General features: G+C 42.7%; 2 protein-coding genes across 5 annotated transcripts; one reads left to right on the forward strand and one right to left on the reverse strand.

Annotated features, from left to right (window-relative positions):
• Nucleotides 1-3,338: 3,338 nt before the first annotated feature.
• LOC307014836 (uncharacterized protein) lies at nt 3,339-16,059 on the reverse strand. 4 transcript variants are annotated; one of them, XR_013801326.1, is made up of 4 exons: nt 14,448-14,602; nt 13,366-13,518; nt 4,592-4,671; nt 3,339-4,010 (listed from the first exon to the last, which is right to left on the reverse strand). XR_013801326.1 is itself a non-coding variant. In XM_079643038.1 (3 exons), exons 1-3 carry the CDS (start codon nt 15,034-15,036, stop codon nt 3,913-3,915), a joined length of 471 nt encoding a protein of 156 aa, XP_079499164.1. In that variant the 5' UTR covers nt 15,037-15,084; the 3' UTR covers nt 3,339-3,912. The 4 variants fall into 4 exon arrangements, 1 of the variants encoding a protein (XP_079499164.1); XR_013801325.1 differs by lacking the exons at nt 13,366-13,518; nt 14,448-14,602 and adding an exon at nt 15,839-16,059; XR_013801327.1 differs by having other exon boundaries at nt 13,366-14,602.
• Nucleotides 16,060-19,203: 3,144 nt separating this feature from the next.
• rcn3 (reticulocalbin 3, EF-hand calcium binding domain) lies at nt 19,204-22,004 on the forward strand. Its single transcript, XM_079646964.1, is given in 6 exon segments — nt 19,204-19,313; nt 19,858-20,015; nt 20,018-20,081; nt 20,248-20,441; nt 21,255-21,427; nt 21,771-22,004. Coding segments are annotated over 5 exon segments (801 nt in total). The 5' UTR covers nt 19,204-19,313; nt 19,858-19,864; the 3' UTR covers nt 21,990-22,004.
• The last annotated feature ends 295 nt before the right edge of the window (nt 22,005-22,299 follow it).

Genomic DNA, 22,299 nt, shown 5'->3' on the forward strand with positions numbered 1-22,299 from the left:
TCTGTAAAGCATCTTTGAGCACCTGTAAAAGCGCTAACAAATTAAATCTATTATTATTACTATTATTATTATTAGCAACTAACTTTTTTTCTCCGATTTTTACACTAAAATGGAATTGTGGATTATAAATAATTTTTTCAAAGTGACAGACTCATTATTAACCTATGGATTAAGCGATTCAGCCGCGTTTTTCTCTTGTTTTAATGCCATTGAACACGTCTTTTGATCAGATTGACAGCTACGGTGAGACGATCTCCCGTAAAAGCTCCGTAAAGGTGATGTCTGTGTTTGCTTCCCCTGTCGCGAGTTCGGATCGCTCAGTGATGATACTATACCTATATAATCTATGAAGTCTCAGCTTTAAACGGATATATTGTATGTGCAGATATGATAAGTAATAAGGATATCTTTATCTTGAGTTCTGTGCCAAAGTCAGTTTGCATTTTTCCGCTCAGGGGTCATTTAGACGCTTCTTATGAGACTTGTGTTTTGTTTTGGTAAAAATGGTTAATATCTTCTGTTAGCTGAGATTATTCCCGTTAATCTGGTGCTGCACATTAATAGTTTCATAAATGTTAAGAAGCCCTGAGACATAGTCTCAAAAAAAACGTTGGGGGGCTCCAGGGCTTAACAGGTTAAAGACTAATCTTTATTTGAATGTGCCGCTTAACCTGAGATATTAGTTATACAGTAATAGTATTGACAATCTAAAAATACTGAGCAACTCAACAGTCAACTTTATATTTCTTATTGTCTAAAGCAGACCTGGGCATTGTACGGCCCCCGGGCCACATACGGCCCTTTGGTTGACTCTGACCGGCCCGTGTAAGGTTAATTGGAAATAACAAAATAAACATATTTTCTAATTTTACCTCATGCATGGACTAAAGCTGCAATGCTTTTATTTTGAAGTTGTTTTTTATTCACGTACATAATGACGCAATACGTCAAATCAAGACGTGCGCGTTATTGGATCATTGTCAAAAGACGACTTTAGTACTCAAAAATGTCAGCTCATGCTAAAAAAAGAAAGGTAGATGCCGAATGTAGGGTTTTCAACAAAAATTGGACTGCTAAGTATTTATTTACTGAAGTCAGAGGTAAAGCCGTGTGTTTAGTTTGTGGGGAGAAGATCGCCGTGTTCAAGGACTACAATTTGTGTCGGCATTACGAGACGAAACACGCGGAGAAATACAAAAACTTGACTGATGCTGAAAGGGCGCGCACATCGAACGCTTTGCTAGCTAAGCTGCAAAAGCAGCAAGGCTTTTTTACCAAGCTTCACACATCCAAGGATGCAGCAACCAAGACCAGCTTTGTGGTAACCCACAAAATAGCTAAACACAGTAAGCCATTCTCAGAGGGGGAGTTTGTCAAAGAGTGCTTAGTGGACTCTGCAGCACTAATATGCCCTGAAAAAAAAGAAGCCTTTGAGCAAGTCCCGCTGTCCAGGCGAACCGTGACGAGAAGGATCGAGGACATTGCGGGGAAGCTAGAGCTTCAGCTGCAACATGAAGTGGCAAGTTTTGACTTTATCTCCTTGGCTTTGGACGAGAGCTGTGATGTCCGCGACACAGCGCAGTTACTCGTATTTGTCCGTGGGATAACGCCGGACTTCAAGATTACGGAGGAGCTGGCAGCAATGCGGCCGATGAAAGGGACGACGACAGGGAGCGATCTGTTCACGGAGGTAAATGTGTGCATGGACACGCTGGGACTGAAATGGGACAGACTGGCAGGTGTGACAACAGACGGTTGTCCAAAACTTACAGGTAAAAATGTTGGACTTTTGAAACGTATGCAAGATAAAGTGACTGAAATCGACGCAGATCAGAAATTGGTATTTTTGCATTGTATTATACACCAATATGTGTTGTGCAAGTCAGTGCTAAAGATTCACCATGTTATTGATGTTGTTACTAAAATAGTAAACTTCATCAGGGCACGGGCATTGAATCACAGACAGTTTGTTGCACTTTTGGAGGAGCATGAGACTGAGCATAGTGACATCGGCTACCACACAGCTGTCAGATGGCTCAGCCTGGGCAAAGTGCTAAAAATAGTTTGGGACCTGAAAGCAGAGATTCAAGAGTTTTGTGAGAAGAAAGGCAAATACATCCCAGAGCTCTCAGATGAGGACTGGATGGCAGATTTTGCATTTGCTGTTGATGTGACTGCACTGATGAATGAACTGAACAACAAACTGCAAGGCAAGGGCCTTTTTGTTCATGAAATGCACAGCCTGGTGAAGGCTTTCATGAGAAAGATGCAATTTCTTTCAAGACAACTGGAGAGCAACACTCTCACTCACATGCAAACCCTGAAAGATCACCTCCGCAGGTACTCATCCATGTTAGGAGCATTGCATGCTGAGTTTTCAAGGCGATTTGAAGATCTCCGAACAATCGAGGATGAAAAGCTCCTCTCCCTTTACTTGCAGTATGGATAATGCACCCAGTGATGTTCTGCTGGAACTCATTGACCTGCAGTCTGATGCAGTACTGGTAGAGCGCTTTAAGTCAGGATCTCTGCTGGATTTCTACTCTTCTCTCGAGGAGGAGAACTTTCCAAACATGAGGAGACATGCTCAGAAGATGTTGGTTCTCTTTGGCTCTACCTACATATGTGAACAAACATTTTCAAAGATGAAGTTTATGAAATCCAGGTATAGATCCTCTCTCACTGATGATCATCTGTCAGCTGTGCTTCGTATCTCCACCTCAGACATTCAACCTGACTTTGATGCACTCGTTAAAGCCCAGCAGAGACTAGATTTCTCTCACTGAACAAGAAAAGAGAACTTCAAAAAACACCAAATGAGGTGGTTAGACTACAAATGTAGGCATGTAAAGGTACCAACTAGCAGTGAACTGGGACACTTTCTTTTGAAGCCTTTTTCTCAAAATCACAGTTCAATATGATTTATCTTGCTGAATGCTAAGAACCTTTACACAATTGTCCAACAGTATATCAAACTCAAAATGTGTTTTGTAGTGAATGCGACTGAAAATGTTCACTAATATGAGTCAGAAATGGTGAAAAACATTCACATTTTGTTCACCATTGTTTTGGGAAATTTGACTGAATAAATTACATTTTTTGTAAGGCAACCTCACTTTTTCATTGTTCAACTATAACATATACTCTGACGAGCTTGTCAAAACAATGCTATTTACTGCTTTTTTATAAAGAAATACGATTAACATTATGCAGAATTGAGTTCAGCCTTTTGGCCCGGCCCTCCAGAATATTTTTTGTTTCTCATGTGGCCCCATGGAAAAAATAATTGCCCACCCCTGGTCTAAAGCATTTATTATTTTCATTTTTCCCCTCTCATATTCAGTGTGGAAGGATTGAGACAGCGTGGTGTCCAGAGAGCTGCAGAGACTTCAGGGAGAAACCTCCGTTTGATGGACGTCCTGTCTGTTGGTTTGGAGAGGACTGAGGGTCTTTCCTCAGCGAGGAGGACCAGGCTTGATGGAGGAGCCCATGCTGGGCAAAGCTGATACCAACTGCACAGGCCTAGTCTGTCACTTTATTTGACTAAATGTTTTTACTTATACATTTAATAGGTTTACACCTTCTGTCCATATGTGCTTTTTATTTAAAACATGTTTGATTAACTTTTGGTGCACATTTCAATACATTGTATTTGTATTTGCACTCCTTTCGTCGATTATTCTGACTGAAAATGTTAGATTACACATTCACATCTGACTGAAGATTGCCCCCATTTATTTTGATGTTGCAAACTCTGCGGTACAAGGTATGGGTACAAGGCACAAGTGATGTGAAGCTCATAAAGTGACGCAAATAGAAATAACCAGCTGATGTAGTCTAGATGTGGAAGTAGGTGCATTGGATCAGCTGACTGTGTTTTCACAATAAAAGTAGTTTCTTAGTGTACTGGTCTTAAAATCTCATAAAATCAGCTTTTAATGTTCCTCTTGGATGTTCTTCTTTACCCTCAGAGAAGGAGAAAATGTTGTGTCTTTCAGGCATGTCCTTTCCTAACAAAAATTACAGGAAACATAAAACATATTATTGCAGAACAAGTGTGTTATTTATGAAAGCGGTGTGTTTATGTGTTTAGGGGCTGTAGATATAATTATTTTGTAATTGTAACGTTTTTGTTTTTTTTCAAAAGTGAGCTACAAAGACAATCAGATTATGAATGAACAGTATGAAATTCATCAACATTGAAATATATTTTATTATCAAAATAATATTTAACTGTCATCAAAACGTAGTGCAACTGTAGAAGCTTGCTCTGTTGTCTCACTGAAAGAATAACTTTTACCACGTTTTTTCAGACAATATTGAGAGATAAATAGTAGCAGTTCTCACTATGTGTTGAATATCTTTGCCTTCAATACATTAAATTAGAAAGCTGACAAAATCATATTAGTTGTTAACATCTAAATGTAACTTTTTGCATTGAAAAACCCTCAACTTAACTGATGTTTAGGTGATCTAGTATTTAGTATTGTTTAATGGAATGTATATCAGTGTATTAAAGTCAATACTTCATTCATTTAAACCAATATCTTTCTTGATTCCTTGTACAGTATGAAAAAAAGAGTCTTTATACCTGTGCTGAAGTTCACTGCTGTGAGGAGTCCAGTTCTGTCTCTCACTCTCTGGTCCAGCCTGTCTGCATCACCTGGACACCTTAAACAAACAGATATATATGTAAAGTAACCATGTGTACAAACAATATAACTGATTCTCTTCTGTTGAACATGTTGGATTGTGTATTGTCCGAGTCAGGGTCCTTTTTATTTTACTGTAACTTTGAAAGTTGTGTAACCAATGCTGACTGTTTATTTGATACCCATTTGGTAATGCAATTAATAAAAACAACAAGGTTTGGGTTCGTTCTACAGATGACTGTGACATTAACGTGAAAGCTCAATAATGAACTCCAGATCAACCAACCATATTGTAATATCAAAGTAATCATCTTGAAATATGACATGAACAATTGTAATATACACACATCTTATTGTGAGGTTGATTTCACATATACTACTTCGACGTTAGCTTGTCTACATACTTGAGCACAGCCAATTTAAATTAACCTTAGCGATGCATACAGTTCCTACCTACATAATACAATATCTCTCTAAGTTACAAGGATGACCTTATTTTATCAACCTCAAACAGAAGCCAATGGTTCTACAGTATTATCCCACTTAACGCTTAACACTTGTCTATTTCGTTTTAACCTTTATATATTATATAGTCTATGGTTTAGCATCGTTAGCACCGATGTAGACCACTGGTTTACACGCTAATCCAAGCCTTAACATTCTGTATATTACATTGCATTTAGCTGAGGCTTTTATCCAAAGCGACTTACAATAAGTACATTCGACCAGGAAGATACAAACTTGAAGAAAACAAAATCATATAAGTACATCAGGTTTCATAGAGCTAAAACATTTCAAGTGCTACTCAACTGGCTTTAGATAAGCCAGTCCTTTATTAGTATTTAAGTGCTTTGTTAATAATTCTATCTCTCGAAGTGGAGTCGAAAGAGATGAGTTTTCAGTCTGCGCCAGAAGATGTGTAAGCTTTCTGCTGTCCTGATGTCAATGGGGAGCTCATTCCACCATTTTGGAGCCAGGATAGCAAACCCACGAGTTTTTGCTGATGGAAACTTGGGTCCCCCTCGCAGTGCGGGTGCAGCGAGCTGTTTGGCCGATGCAGAGCGGAGTGCACGTGCTGGGGTGTACGGTTTAACCATGTCCTGGATGTAGGAAGGGCCAGATCCATTCGCAGCATGGTACGCAAGTACCATTGTTTTGAAGTGGATTCTAGCAGTTACTGGAAGCCAGTGAAGGGAGCGGAGGAGCGGTGTGGTGTGGGAGAATTTTGGAAGGTTGAAGACCAGACGAGCCGCTGCTTTCTGGATGAGCTGCAGAGGTCGGATGGCACATGCAGGTAGACCAGCCAGGAGGGAGTTGCAGTAGTCTAGGCGTGAGATGACGAGAGCCTGGACCAGAACCTGCGCTGATTTCTGGGTCAGCTGGGGACGTATCCTCCTGATGTTGTAAAGCGTGTATCTGCAGCAGCGGGTTGTAGCAGCAATGTTTGCAGTGAAGGACAGTTTTTTTATCTAGGATCACACCCAGATTCCTTGCAGTCTGAGTCGGGGAAACAACAGAGGTGCCGATGTGGATTGTTAGGTCAAGAGTGGGACAATCTTTTCCCGGAAGGAAAAGCAGTTCAGTCTTGTCAAGGTTGAGCTTGAGGTGATGAGCAGACATCCACCGAGAGATGTCAGCTAGACAAGCAGAGATGCGTGCGACGACCTGGGTCTCTGAGCGGGGAAAGGATGGCAGCTTCCTCATCGTTGCACTCGGAGAGAAATAGTAGAGACGGAGACGATGAACTGTTTAGCCCGCCTTGGGCATGTTTTATTTTCTATGCACTGTAGGTGCATCCTTTCACTCAGCCGAGCCATAGCTTCTCAACAATCCCGATTTTCTCCCGCATTTCTGACATAATCAGATTTACTCAGTACTGTTTCCACTCGGACTTTAATTCAGCTACACCATTGTTTGGTTTCCATGGTAGCGCGTCTCTTTAGTAGCGCGCGTGTGACGACCCCTGCTTCACTGCCTATGCTGGTGTGGGTGTGCCTTTGTGTGTGGGTGTGTGTGCTTCTCTCTCCCTGATTGTATCCAGGTGCAGCCTCTCTCCAGGTGCTCCCAATCTGATCAGCGCCTCCATAAAGGATCTAAGTAGGCTGCAGTGGCTCTCTCTCTGCCCGGGGAACGTAGGAGGAAGAGCAGCCCGGAACAGCTATCCTCCTGCATAGAGCTTGTTAACCCTGTTTGGTGGTCGGTTGTTTTGGGGAGTGTGAATAAACTCCTCTTTTTTCCGTACTCACGTCGTCGTCTCATCGCTGCGTTTGTTATGGCTGAGAGCCAAGCCTTGACAGCTGGGGGCTCGTCCAAACCGGTAAGATAAGCTTGGGTGCGTGTGAGTTCGTTCGTTATTTTGTGTGGGGTTTCTCCTGATAGGTGGTAGCGACGGTTCCCTTGGGACCGTTGTGCGGGGTGTTAATGTTGTGGTGAAAGTGGCTGAAGCTTCGGTTTGGGGGCATGGCCGTGGTCGCAGTATTTTTGCTAGCTTGCTAGTCGCTTTGCTCGGCCAGCGGTCTTTAGTGCATAAGTACCCGCCGCAAGTAACCACATGAAGACCAGGGAGGAGATTAGTTAGCGGGTGTCGTAGTTAGTGGGGAAACTCCAATCAGTTTTTTTTTCTCTTTTCTCTCTTTTGTCTCACTGTAAACTCGGTGTTGCGTTGTAGTATGGCGGAGGTAGACGCGTTTATCAGTGCTCCCTCTCAGGAAGCCCTTGAAAATTTCTCAATGGAGCAGCTGCTCGTTATTGCGGAACATTTCTCGGTGGAAGTTGTTGGCGATAAGAGGCTAAAAAGCACTATAAAAACCTCTATTGTGTCAGTATTACGTGAAAAGGGAGTGCTTCCGGAAGTTGAGGAGGGGGTGTTAAAACCTCTGTTGCAGGCTAGTTTACTGTCCTTTGAGCAGCAGAAGGAGATGTTGTTGTTGCAGCTGAGTCATGACAAAATGAGGTATGAGATGGAGTTTGAAAAGGAGATTGCAGTGGAGAGGATGCGGCAGGAGACTGAGAAAGCCAAACTTGATATGGAAGGACAGCGTCTTTCCATAGGCAGAGGTAGTGCGGTGTTGGGTGAGCGGCACGGTGAACAGGTGCCCAGGTCTCCTCAGCGGTTCGATGCTAACAACTTGCGCTTGTTGCCGCAATTTAATGAAAGTGATCCTGACACTTTTTTTTGCTTTTTGAACGGGTGGCTAAAGCTAGGGATTGGCCGGATGCAGACTGTGCCCTGATGCTTCAGTGTGTACTCACAGGAAGAGCACAGTCCGCATATTCCGCGTTGTGTTCGGAGGATAGCTCTAGCTATGTTAAAATAAAATTGGCGGTGCTTAGAGCTTATGAACTTGTTCCAGAGGCTTATCGACAGCGTTTTAGGTCCTTGGAGAAAAAACAGGGTCAGACTTATGTGGAAATGGCGAGGGATTTGTCTGTTCATTTTAAACGTTGGTTAGCTGCTATGGACATCACTTCCTTTGACAAATTGGGTGAACTCATGATTTTGGAACAGTTCAAAAACATCCTTCCTGACAGCATTGCAACCTATATAATAGAACACAGGGTAACTTCGGCATCCGAGGCTGCAGTAGCAGCGGATGAGTTTGTGTTACTGCATAAGGGCAGGTTCGGAGGGCGTGCTGGAGATCTACCTGTGTTTGGGGGAAGTGGAAGGTCTGTTGATGTTGGGTCATTGGGGATGGATCTAAAGAAAGTGGCTTGGGAGAAATCTGAGGATACTTGTAACTATTGTCGTGAGAAAGGCCATTGGAAACCAGACTGTCCGGTGCTTAGAGCAAAATCCAAGGGAGGAAGATTTGTGGGTAAACCGGTTGCGTTTGCTGCTCCTGTGAGTAGCTGCTGTGTTGACGAGGTGCTTACGGACCACTTATGTGGACCTGAGGTTCTGGCATCCTATGCTCCTTTTATAAGAGACGGCTTGGTGTCATTGGTGGGTAGCAATGTCAAAGTTCCAATTAAAAATTTGAGGGATACAGGTGCATTTGACTCCTTTATCGTTGACTCGGTTCTGCCTTTGTCTGAGGAAAGTGACACTGGTGACACGGTTCAGACTCGGGGGATGGGATTAACGGTTTTTCCTGTTCCTGTCCATAGGACGTATCTCGACTGTGACCTTGTTAAAGGGGATGTAGCTATTGGGGTACGTCCAGCTTTTCCAATCGAGGGGATACATTTCATTCCGGGTAACGATTTGGCAGGTGGTAAAGTCTGGGCTGATGGCCCTTCTGTGTTGTTAGTCACTGGTGGTCTGATTGAGTCAGCATCTGAGAAGCGCTCTACAGTGGTGCCAGACGTTACGGCCGCGTGTGTGATCACAAGGGCTAGGGCCAAAAGGGATCAGGACTTGCTATCACATGGGAAGTCAACTGACACAGTGGAGGTTCCATCTTTGTTTGAGTTTTCGGTGTTACTTACACACCATGAGGTGGGAGAGGAGCAACGTCAGGATGCTTCGCTGAAAGGCCTTTTTGACTGTGCTGTGCCAGTGGCAGAGAGGGAAAACGCTTCAAGTGGATACATGTTGCGTAATGACTTGTTGTTTAGGAGATGGAGGGCTGTTGATGGTGCAGGGACTGAGGTTTTCCAGCTGGTGGTGCCAACTAAGCTTCGTCCTCTTGTCCTGAAAGTCGCACATGATGAGTGTGGACACTTTGGGGTTCGGAAAACATATTGGAACATCCTGAAACACTACTTCTGGCCACGTCTTAAGACAGATGTGTCGCAGTATATTAGAACATGTCATGTGTGTCAGCTGACAGGGAAACCGAACCAGAAGATCAAACCAGCACCACTACAGCCGATACAAGTGGTAAGTGAACCATTTACACATCTCATTGTGGATTGTGTGGGCCCTTTACCATGTTCAAAGTCTGGTTGCAAATATCTGCTGACTGTGATGTGTCAAACCACTAGGTATCCAGCGGCTTATCCTTTGAGGTCGATTACAACTAAGGCGGTGGTTAGGGCCTTGTTGCAGTTTATCTCAATATTTGGTATTCCTAAGGTCGTTCAGAGTGATCAAGGCTCCAATTTTTCGTCTCACATGTTTGCTCAGGTGTTGAAGCTTTTGAAGATTAAGAAGAACCAGTCAACAGCTTACCACGCCCAAAGTCAGGGTGCTTTGGAAAGGTTTCACCAGACATTGAAATCCTTGTTACGTGCTTACTGTACTGAGCTAGATGGAGACTGGGAGGAAAGTCTTCCTTGGTTGATGTTGGCTGCAAGGGAGGCGGTACATGAAGGTACGGGGTTTAGCCCTAATGAGTTGGTTTTCGGACATGCTGTACGGGGCCCCTTGGCAGTGCTGAAAGAGGGTTGTGTGGACACTGAGCCACCACGGAGCTTGGTGGATTATGTGAATGGCTTCAGACGTCGTTTGATTGTTGCTTTAAGTATGGCACGGGAAAAGTTGTCAGTGTCTCAAAGTAAAATGAAGGAGTTGTATGACCGTCGTTCGGCACGACAGGAGTTTAATCCAGGTGACCAGGTTCTATCACTTATGCCTATTGTTGGTTCCCCATTTCAGGCTAAATATTCAGGTCCGTACACTATCATTGAGAAAACTTCTGATTTAAATTATGTTGTGGCAACACCAGAACGAAGGAAGACTAAACGCCTCTGTCATGTAAATCTTCTGAAACCCTACCACAAGCGGGAGGTTAACACGGACACAGAGGTGGAGAAGGATGAGGTGCAGCCGGCTGTTGTGGTGACACATGGTTTGACGCATGAGGGAGATGTAGTGCCTGAACCTGATGATAGTTTGCTCTGTGGTCATTTGAGAAATTCGGAATCGCTAGATAATTTAGACGGGTTGTTGTCTCATTTGGCGGAATCAAGGCGTGAGGAACTCTCAGCATTGGTACACAAATATCTGTGTCTGTTTGGAGACACTCCGTCGCAAACTGACTGGGCTGAGCATGATATTGATGTTGGGGACGCTCAGCCGATTAAGCAACATTTTTATCGCATGCCACCAGTTAAGCGCAATCGGCTGGATGCAGAGATTAATTACATGTTGGAGAACAAAATTGCTGTCCCATCAGCATCTAGTTGGGCGTCTCCATGTATTTTGGTGCCAAAGCAGGATGGGACAACTAGATTCTATACTGATCTAAGAAAAGTGAATGCGGTGACAAAATCTGACTCTTTTCCTTTGCCACGGATGGATGACTGTATAGATCAGGTGGGGTCCGCAAAGTATGTTAGCAAATTTGATTTGCTTAAAGGGTATTGGCAGATCCCCTTGTCCAAGCGGGCACAGGAAATAGCGGCATTTATCACACTATCTGGACTTTATTCATATAAGGTAATGCCGTTTGGGTTAAAAAATGCTCCTGCTACATTCCAACGTTTGATGAATCGCGTGGTGTCGGGTTTAGAGGGTTGTACGGTGTATCTAGACGATTTGGTAATTTGCAGTGACACTTGGACTGCTCATGTTCAGCGCATCGAGAGGTTGTTTGAACGGTTGACGGAGGCACATCTGACTATTAATTTGGCCAAATGTGCCTTTGCAAAGGCAACAGTGACATATCTTGGCCATGTGGTGGGTCAGGGTTGTGTGGCTCCAGTTCTGGCCAAGGTCAGAGCAATATCTGAATACCCACAACCCACAACCAAAAAGGAACTCCAGAGATTTTTGGGTATGGTGGGTTACTACAGGAGGTTCTGTGAACATTTTTCCACTACAGTGTTTCCTTTGACTGAACTTCTTAGGGCTAAGGTAAAATATACTTGGTCGGTCGACTGTCAGAGAGCGTTTGATAGGGTTAAGTCTCTGTTGTGTTCCAATCAGGCGTTAGCGGCTCCATGTTTTGATCGTCCTTTTAGTCTCCAAGTAGATGCAAGCCAGGTGGGAGTCGGTGCGGTTCTGCTCCAGCTTGACAAGGGGGGGGTGGAGAGACCCGTCAGTTTCTTTTCAAAGAAACTTAACAGTTACCAAAGGAATTATTCGGTGATTGAGAAGGAAGCGTTAGCACTCATTTGGGCGTTGCAGCATTTCACTGTATATGTGGGAGCAGGAGGACCAATTTTGGTTTACACAGATCACAATCCCCTGACCTTTTTGCATTCAATGAAGTGTCCTAACCAAAGACTGACGAGGTGGTCTTTGTTTCTTCAGGCTTACAACCTTGATGTTAGGCACATTAGGGGGTCTGACAATGTTATTGCTGACGCGCTGTCACGAGCCCCATTGCACTAAGTATGGTTAGGTTTTACCTTAATGTATATATATTGACTGTCATACTGTGATAAATCTTTCTTGCTCTGCCCATTCTTTTTAAATAGTGCTTCTCAGATACTGTTGTTGCTAAAGGTGTGGCTGGGCGTTGAAGGAGAGGATTGCTGTGTGAAGGTGGTGTTTTTTTTTGTTGTTTTTTTCATTAGGGACCTGGGGGAGTTCCATATGTGGGGTTTTGTTTTCCATTACCTTTTGCTTTGGTTTGGGATGGGGTTGGTTGGTGGTGCCGGTGGCCCTGGGGACACCGACTTTAAGGGGGGGGGTGTGACGACCCCTGCTTCACTGCCTATGCTGGTGTGGGTGTGCCTTTGTGTGTGGGTGTGTGTGCTTCTCTCTCCCTGATTGTATCCAGGTGCAGCCTCTCTCCAGGTGCTCCCAATCTGATCAGAGCCTCCATAAAGGATCTAAGTAGGCTGCAGTGGCTCTCTCTCTGCCCGGGGAACGTAGGAGGAAGAGCAGCCCGGAACAGCTATCCTCCTGCATAGAGCTTGTTAACCCTGTTTGGTGGTCGGTTGTTTTGGGGAGTGTGAATAAACTCCTCTTTTTTCCGTACTCACGTCGTCGTCTCATCGCTGCGTTTGTTAAAATATATCACAGAAAACAGAACAAGAATCGACAACTCTACCCTCTGCTCACTCCTTTCTTGTATTTAATACAGGACCAGCCCACACATATGCTCCATCAAGGATGGTGCTACAGGCCGCAAGGCATTGCACTTAGAACTACAATAAGCATGTTAATGTTAATCTAACAGCTCCGGCGATAAACTAGCACCCCCCCCCCATTTTGCATTTTGAAATGCTTCCGATTTCTGAGGTCTCAAGGTTGGCAGGTATGAGCCGAGCTAACTTAGAACATTATTTTGGCCAACTCTGCATCTTTGTGCAGCGTATACTCAAACAGCGATAGGAAGAGCCCACTGCCTGACTCGGACATGCTGTGGAGTGAATCGTGGTCACCTCTGAGAGGGAGTTGGTTGACAGCTAAAAAAAAAGCTATAATATCAACGACAGCTGACACGTAATAACGGTTCCGTGCCAGCTGATCTGTGTGCACCAAAGTACTCATTTCCTTATAGTTTCCTGGCGTATCTGTCTCTCTCTCCACAAACTCTGACATGAAATGTGTTCTTTTGATGCGGCATGCCTTAGCAGTCCTTTATCGGTCTGTAATGCGTGTTTCCAGTCGCAAAAACCTTTGACATTAAAAGCCGCATCAGATGAAGACGTATTTACTTTAAACTGTCTACAGGGGAAACAAAAGGCTGCGTCTGCTTTTAACGAATATTCAAGCCATGGTCTGTTGTAGTACCATGCAGTAGCAAAAGTGCGCTTCTTTCCTGAAAACAATCTCCCTGGATAACGATCCAGTTTCACCTGGTTGGGTTTATTAACCCCAAGATCACCTGGATCTGTTGGTCTTTGAGCGGTTGCTGGCCCAAAAGTAGCCTACCTGTTGATGTGCTGCAAGGTAGCGTCTGTAGTGGAGGCCAGGGCCGTATCCAGGATTTCGTAAATACCGAGGTCCAAATATGGTAGCGGGATTCGGGGGACACCCCCCGAGATTTTTGGGATTTTCCTGATCTAGTTAGGTGCTTTTTAATTCCTGTGGGGGGTCACAAATTGGATAATATATTGATTTCAAACCATGTCAGTGGGCTGCAGCATCAATTATTTTTGAGAGTGTAATGCATAAGAATCAGTTGATTGTTACTATTAATGATCAGGACATGCAGAAGAGGCTAAAATGATCACAACACATTGTCAACATTCATTTTCCACATCTCTCTCCTTTCCATAACCTGCACCCTCTCTTCCATCTTCTTGAGTCTCTCTGTCTTCTTCCTGTTCATTACTCTCTCTGTCCTCTACTCTTTCACTTTGTTCAATCTCTCCCTCATTGTTCACTTTTTGCTCCTCCTCACTTGTCGCTCCTGCCAGTGAATTAAAAGCAATTCAGCAATTTAGTTCATTTCACTTGTTTGTTTGCATTCTTTTTGTCATTTAAATCTGTTTTGTTTGATTATCAAAAGAGAACAAAGATGTAAGCAAATTATGTTTTATACAATTTTATGTTATTATGACATCATAACTGCAATAGATGTATGTTGTTTTACAATTATTCCTATTGTAAATGAAGACTATTGTTATATATAGATAGATGGGGTTATTAAGCCTACATTATTTTGTGTGACTATAACTGCAGTTCCTCCCTGACTTCCATCACTTTCTCTCTCTCTCTCTCTCTCTCTCTCACTGCCTGTCCTGTCTCTTCCTTACCAAAGCTGAGCTTCGACTGACGTAGTCTTTTCATCTGAGTCAGTGTAAAAATAAAACAATGCAATGTTATATCTCCATTGTTTTACTCAAATTGAAATGAAAGAAAAACATTACAACGTTTGTTAAACGGTAATCCTTCTGACATTGGATTCACTTTAGCTCTCTAGCTAGTTTATTCACGCAATTTAAACCAAAGTATAGCTGCAAATTGCAATATAAGTTAGTGTGCATGTTGTCAGACATCCACTGACTAACGTAGAGCGTTCACACAGGATCTGCTGGTCATATGATGTCCTGATGAACAGGAAACACAAGCAGCCGCTGGACTCAGATCTCTAGATACTTCATCACTCCTTCGCTGCTCCAGTACAAGTCCGGGCTGCTCGGCTGCGGTGGTTTGTTGTTGATACATGTCGTCTTCTTCTGTTTGCTCTAATCGAGGCTACGCAGTTATGCAGCGCCCCCATCGGCAGTAAATGGAAGTTCTACAAAGAACCCCATTCAGTGCAATTATTTCACAAGTTTTGTATACACAGCTCGAAAAATATTACCGAGGTCCGGACCTCGATGACCTCAATGGTAGATACGGCCATGGTGGAGGCACCGGCACGGAGGAGGAGGAGGATGCTGGCGGGTGTGGTACAGGGTGTGGCAACGCAGGTGGTGATGGTAGGGGCACAAGGAGCTGTGCCTCGGAGGACAGCGTTGGTGGCGGCCGCCTTGATGAGTCAAGGATTGGGCTCGCTAACTCAGCCCCGGGGTTTGCCAAGGTCAAGCTTGTGACATTATAAGGCGTGCTGCTGCAACGGGCCGCCAGCAGCACCATCGGCTGCAGTTCTTTCATCGCTATTTTGTTTTAATAAATCGTTAGACCTTTTAAGCCAATTTCTGATGTCCATTTTGTAATTCAAACAGAAATGGGAGTCTACAGAATGCACAATAAACAATAAACAAATCTAGAATAGGCGGCAGAGTGTGACGCTGTGATTGGTCTAAATGTGGACGAATCAGAAATCACAACAGAGACATGAATTTATTTGAGGTAGCCTGCGATTGTCTTTTTTTTACTATATCTGACATCACATGCATCGTAGCATAAAAGTTCACCGTTTATTTATAATTAAAAAAAAATAAGTTTTAGGAGAGTGCGAAGGAGGATCTGATGATTCACCGTGTCGAATGCAGCAGACAGGTCCAAAAGGATGATGACAGAGGAGAGGGATGCTGCTTTGGCAGTGTGCAGTTCCTCAGAGACAGCAAGGAGACCAGTTTCTGTGGAGTGACCTGCCTTGAAACCAGACTGGTGATCCAGAAGGTTGTTCTGTTTAGTCTTGTTTATCTGTATTTAGTGCTTAATGTGATAACGTCTCGTGACTGTGTATTTTGTTTGTATTTCAGTTTTACAAAAATGGAAATGGAAATGAAAATGGAAATGAAAAGGAAAATGGAAATGAAAATGGAAATGAAAATGGAACTTAATCAGTAAACATCCAAAACTGAGCTGCTGTCTCCTGGGTGTTTATTTCCGTGTTAAGCTATCTGCCAAGCCTGCAATCCAAAAAGTATTCTTGCAAGGGCAGAATACATTCATTACGTAGCTGATTAAAATCATTAACACATAAATTAGGTACTCAAATTTCACTTACCGCAAAACCGCATTCATGCACCGTCTATTTTAATCGTAGAGCGAGTCATAAGAGTCCGATATGTAAGCATGAACAAACAAACACGGCAGGGGTCCAGTTGTGTTCCCTGGATGAACTGACCAGGCAGAGTCCCTGTAGCTAGCTTCACGGAGCAGCTGGCAGAGAGACAAGAAGCTAACAGCAGTAGTCACTTGACAGAGACTCAATGTGACCACGCCCTAATTTATGCAAAGACGTTAAGACCTAATATAAATAAAAGGGTTGCGTTAGAAAACAATTCACTCACAGATTCATTATCATGAAGGTGAAAGCTAACTATGTCCATAACAATATTTATTGCATCCAGGGGTAGAAACATGTTTTTTTCTGCTGTAAAATTGGGCATTTTAACATGGGGGTCTATGGAAATTGCTCCTTTCTGCAGTCATCGGAAGACTCCCAGCAGCTTCTTCTGAAGCCAGTACCTAACTCCGGGGACTTCCGGCCGGGGACTTCGCGTGGCAGTATACGCCATAGAAAGGCTAGATGGCTCAAGGGGGAGTCGCCAGCGTAGCTCACCGGTGGCCATCTTGCCACAGTCAACAACTACTGCTACAGCTGTTGTAAGGTGAGTGATCTGCACAAAAATACTCTTAACTCGCTGAAATCTTGACTGATTTACAAACGGTTTGGTTTATTATAAACGTTATTAACATGGCTATGATACAGGAGACAACAAGACATGTTGAACAAAAAAAGTTCATGATTATAATGCTAAGTACGAAGTATCATAACTACATCTTTGATGTTTATAACAAACCAAACCGTTTGAAAATTGGTTGAAAATTGAGCAATCTACAGTTTTTCAATAGTGCACCATAGACATAATGTTATGAATGAGCGAGCTGCCTGTGGCAAGATGGCCGCCATGTGGCAACGTTGGTCTCCATTGGCCAGCAGCACGGGTGAGTCATCTAGTGTTTATGTATGGTATAGACAAGTTTACGCGCCAAACCACGGGTAGCGCCATAACCCTACACAAATGCACTTCATTTCCGCCGGAAGTCTTTTGCACAGCGTCTGTCGGTGTAAACCGGTGTAAACAGTCAGACGGGCACTGGTGTAAACACAGCGATTTCGATGCTAACAGTGATGCTAGCTTGGGAACACGATTCTACTTCTTTGACTGGAGATGGCGTTACTCTCCCCCACCCGAATTCAGTGGAAAACTGGGAGGATAACATGACGACGTGGCCCAGCATAACGTACAGCAAAATTTGCTCCTACTTCGTTCAATCCATGGCAATAGATGGAAAAGCAATGGACAGTCTGAAGGCATATCATAAGGCTGCGCACATTCTACTTTGCCCACATGCTCCCGAAAATTGTTGACGATTTTGTTGAGGGAAGGTTACAGTTCTGCAGTAAATATCTCAGCATTTTAAAACCAAAATAAACTGCCTTATTTAGGTCATGCCCACAGGAGCCAACAGTTGTCTGTTGTTTACATAATGCACAATTTACATGATCTCTTTATGCTGTGCAATATATCATATGTGCCTGTACTGTTTGAGTGAAAATAAAGTTTGATGTAATTTAATTTCATTATTGCACTGTTATTGCATTATTGCATTTCATATGTTCCTTAGAGTGCTACAATTTCTTTTAACACAGTTCATCATTCATATTAAGCTCATACTGTACATAAATAACACTGAATGAATTAATTGTTGAGAGGAAACTAAAGAAATGGCTTCAACAAGAAAGATCACATGTTTAATCCTAACAGGTTACAAACTAAAATATAAAAGCAGCCCACACAATTACATCACTATGAAAATATTCATATGTAATATTAAAAAATACAATGCATGCAGTATTTGTTGTGTTTATCTGTATTTAATGAACAACATGGCTGGGTGCTGGGTGCTGGTTTGTGGTCGTAGCACTCTCTATCTAACCACTCGTTCAGGTGCTTTCTCGAGTGATTGCAACCAACTACCGCACACGTAGTTCCCGAACCACTTTTCTTCATGTTGTAATTGTTATATCCTCTTTGTCTCTGCGATATCAGTGCTTTGTCGGCACAACGGAGCTAGCTAGCAAAACAAACCCAGTCCGCCAAAACGGAAGTGCATTGCATCGAAGGGAGGAGTTCAGGATGTAGAGCGGAAACGGCTCAATAACTTGTGTATAGGCCTATGCCATGCGCACCTGCGCACCAGTTATGTGCAGCCCTGAAAATATGATATTTTTGAAGAAAATAGTTGGAATAATTATAATTATCGTCAATGGACATCAATGGACATGGAATGTACCCTAAATTGTAGAAACACTAATTATATATTTCTTGAATTCTTGTCCAATAGCTATGAGGCTTCTTGCGTTCCGCTGTAGTATGTGCAGCACCATGATTAAGGATCTAACCCTCATCCTGATTTTAATTTCCCCCAGCTCCATTTATAGCTAGAATTATATCTGGTCTGCTTTAATATCTTTCATGTCAAGGAATTTTCCAGCTGCCTCCACAATGGCTTTTATTCTATCACTTTTCTTTTTTAACTGTAATGCAACATTTACAGTATGGCATATGAATACCACAACATTCACCTTTTTCACTCCTAGAACATCACCATCCTCTTTACTCTTGGTGGCGATGTGGGGTTGGATTGAAGATTACTTTTAGGTGTGTTCCTGCCATTTTGTATTGTAATGCTCTGCTCCTCTTATTGATTGTTACTGTTCCCCTTACTTTCTTTATTGCTTCTGCGTATGAAACTTTGTTTGTAATCTTAACTCTCTGCACCTCTCTCTGCACTTCACATCCTCCAAACGCAGCACTGTGATCTCTTCCGCAGTTACAACATTTAACCTTTGCATCCTTTTCACATTTCCCATACTCATGTTGTCCTCTGCATCTCGCACGCCTTAGCTGTCCTTTACACTACTGCGCTGTGTGCCCCATTCGTTGACATGCGTAGCACCTGAGAGCTTTGGGGATGTACTCCCTAACCATGAAGTTAAAATATCCCATTTGTACTGCCTTAGTAAGCTTCTCTCAAACTGAATGAGAACTGATAATGTTTCTTTGAGTGTGCCATCCCGTTTGCTTTTAAGCCTTGTGACTTCCACTACTTTGTCTCCTTTTAATTCACTTTTAACATCTTCCATCGACATGTCCAATGATAGCCTACTCCTGTCCTGAGATTACTCCTCTCAGTTTTTCGCCTCTCTATTGCAAAGTTGATCCGAAGTGGTCTGCTGTTGTGTGACAACGTGGCGATTAACAGCCAATAAGAACTTATCCTAAAGTATTTCACTACCGTGTCCTACTTTGTATTGGTTAGAGCCCCCTTTAAGGCGTTACTCATTGGTTATCTGAACAACAAGCACCGCCTTCATGACGTTGTTATTTAAAGGTACAGAGTGCCAACGCGGACTGATCTGCTGTTCACACACTGCTAAGGAGATTTTGCGAGAAGCTCTCGAGAAACTGGTGAGAACATTTGTTTCTTTCCTCTAAAAGGGAACATTTGAAAAACACAGGCTAACATGGTTTTTGCTGTCATACAATGCATAGAGCTGAGTTGATGAACTTCCATCAACATGGAGAGTAAGGACATTTGTTAGTGTGTGTTTAATGATGGGGTTCATGAAGGGCCAGAGGAAATTACACTACCTGCTCATTCTGATCAATGAAGTACTATTTTCTTTGTCGTATTATGGATTGTTATCAATTTGAACGTTAAAAAGTGTAAATGTTTGTAGAATGTATATATGTTTTATCTCCGATGACACCATCCTTAGACAGTTATCTCTAAGTTGATCTGACCTGGTTCTGTCGATTCAGGATTTTCTTTCTGTTGAACACAAATTAGTTGAAGGACTTCTGAATGTACTTTTCATCCTGTACCACACAGAAGTTCCAATACTCAATATTTTTACTATGTCAAAATGTTTCATGCTTTAAGTATTGCGTTTTTAACTTTTTTAATAGTGTACTGTGTTTTTCAAATGACTTTTCTGTCTTCTCCAACGAGAAGTAGAATGAAGCTGCTGAGGTCCCTGGCCTCCATCTGCCTACTGGCGGCCGCGGTCCTCTCCGTCCCCACTCAGGAGAAGCGCATCCATCACCAGTCGGACCTGAGCGACCGCGCCCACGATGATTCTCATGGCTTCCAGTACGATCACGAGGCCTTCCTGGAAAGGAGGAGGCCAAGACCTTCGACCAGCTGACGCCTGAGGAGAGCAAAGACAAGCTGGCGTAGGTTCCCCAACCTTCAGCAGATTTTTCTAACTGGCTGCTTCTGGCTTCAGGGGGTTCTTCTCTAATGCACAAATTAGGGGGGCTGAGAATATCAGAGTTGTGGGTTTTATTTCCCATGGAGTCAGAATATTTTAGTAAACATTATCCATAACTCTCTCCACAGGATGATTGTGGTCCGGATTGACACCGATAAGGACGGCTACATCAGCCACGCTGAGCTGCACCACTGGATCAAACACCGGCAGAGGAGGTACATCGAGGAGAACGTGAACAAACACTGGAAGGACTACGACAAGAATCAAGACGGAAAGATAGGCTGGGAGGAGTACAAGAACACCACCTACGGCTTCTACCTGGGTAATTCTCAAAGACAATTTCATTGTAACTTGTCTAACTGTCTGCATTTACAACTATCTAAGGAAACACAAGCATCTTCTATTAGTCCACTTTCTTAATGCTAACTATGAAACATTGAACACGCATCAGCTCTTCAAAACTTGTGTTGATACAGAATATCTAGAGTAATGAGCAACGCTAGTCATAGCTGAAAAATAACAAAATTACCTTCTATATACAAATGTACAATTTATCCATCTTTCCCTTCTGTGAGCCACTTCTCTTGCCCTGCATCACACTGAGGGTGGGTGCAGTACACACACACACACACACACACACACATGCACACACGCACACACGCACACACGCACACACAGACACACACACACACACACACACACACACACACACACACACACACACACACACACACACACACACACACACACACACACACTGGATAGAACATATTAGACCAAATAATCTATGGCTGGCATAACATTAAAAGCTGGGCCATAATAGTGTTCTGTTCAAGTCAAAGGTCCCCTTACTGAGATTTGTGAAGCTTTCCACTTTCACTGCCTCTTTGTCAGCTATTAGAAGTGAAACATGTGTGATGTGAGATTATTCAGTCATTCTCCAATCCCAAGGTCAAAAATATATGTATATATATACGTATGTAAAGTGTATATAACAGCAGAGGGTGTTTGCTCAGTTGCAATGAAGTTTCAAGGATAGTTGTAATAAAGACTTCTTCACAGAAACAGTGTGTTTTAGGAAGAGATTTTTAAATGCTTCACAGTGCCTCACAAAACATCTCACTCATGTTTTCAGATGAGGAGTTTGATGACGTGGAGGACAAGGCCACCTATAGGTTCATGCTGACGCGGGACGAAAGACGCTTCAAGACGGCTGATCGAGACGGGGACGGTATCGCCACCCGGGAGGAGTTCACTGCCTTCCTGCACCCAGAGGAGTTCGACCACATGAAAGACTTGGTGGTGCAGGTACTGGTCCTCACCTGCAGATCTCTGAAGGTTGCACCATGGCAACGGATCAGCATCCAACATGTGATGACAGTGCATATTACTTGTGGCCAGACAATATGGATTATTTTAATGCCCGATGCCAATATTTGGTCTATGACAAATTTATAATGCTGAAAAATGTGTAAATCAGTTCGGATAACATTTTGTTTAATGATTTAGTGTCATTTATTTGACACTGTTATTTTCCGCATTTTCTCTACTGGAAGTCTAAAAATAAAAAGGTCCACAGGATATCAAAACCCTGAACAAAAAAAAACGTTTCATGTATTGCACTGTAAGACTAACTCATGTTCTCTTTCAGGAAACAGTGGAGGACATTGATAAGAACGGAGATGGAAAGATCGACATAAATGAATACATTGGTAAGCAGAGGCGGAAGAACTACTCAGATTGTTTTACTGAAGTAAAAGTAGCAATACTACTGTGTAAAAATACTCAGTTACATAATGGCATTCAAATTGTCCTTAAGTCAAAGTTAAAAAGTATGAGCATTAAAAGATACTTTAAGTACCAAAAGTAAAAGTCCTCGTTAAGCAAAATGGCTTTTTTAAGCGCCAGCTATATTTCTATCATTTTATAAAATGATGGGTGCGTTAATGTGTTCATTACTTTGTAAATATAGGGTTTATTGTATTACTTTATACACTACTGGATAGCTTAACCCATAATAATATTATGCATATAATCATTTGTGTCAATTTTAATTTTTTTGTAATAATAACCTAAATCTGCAAAGTAACTAAATAAAGATGAGTAAAAGTAAAAGTATAAAGAAGCATAATGTGAAATACTGAAGTTAAGTACAAGTATTTCATTTTTTTACTGAAGTA

Source organism: Notothenia rossii (assembly GCF_949606895.1).
Source record: "Notothenia rossii genome assembly, chromosome: 8".
Classification (NCBI taxonomy): Eukaryota; Metazoa; Chordata; class Actinopteri; order Perciformes; family Nototheniidae; genus Notothenia; species Notothenia rossii.

Excerpts from the sequence above, each read along its gene's own strand:
- LOC307014836 (XM_079643038.1), bottom strand. The coding sequence starts at position 15,036 with ATGAAAGAACTGCAGCCGATGGTGCTGCTGGCGGCCCGTTGCAGCAGC. Across the intron at positions 4,672-14,743 it reads TCATCGAGGTCCGGACCTCG|GTGTCCAGGTGATGCAGACA; the intron begins GTAATATTTTTC and ends TGTTTGTTTAAG. Across the intron at positions 4,011-4,591 it reads AGCAGTGAACTTCAGCACAG|GAAAGGACATGCCTGAAAGA; the intron begins GTATAAAGACTC and ends AATTTTTGTTAG.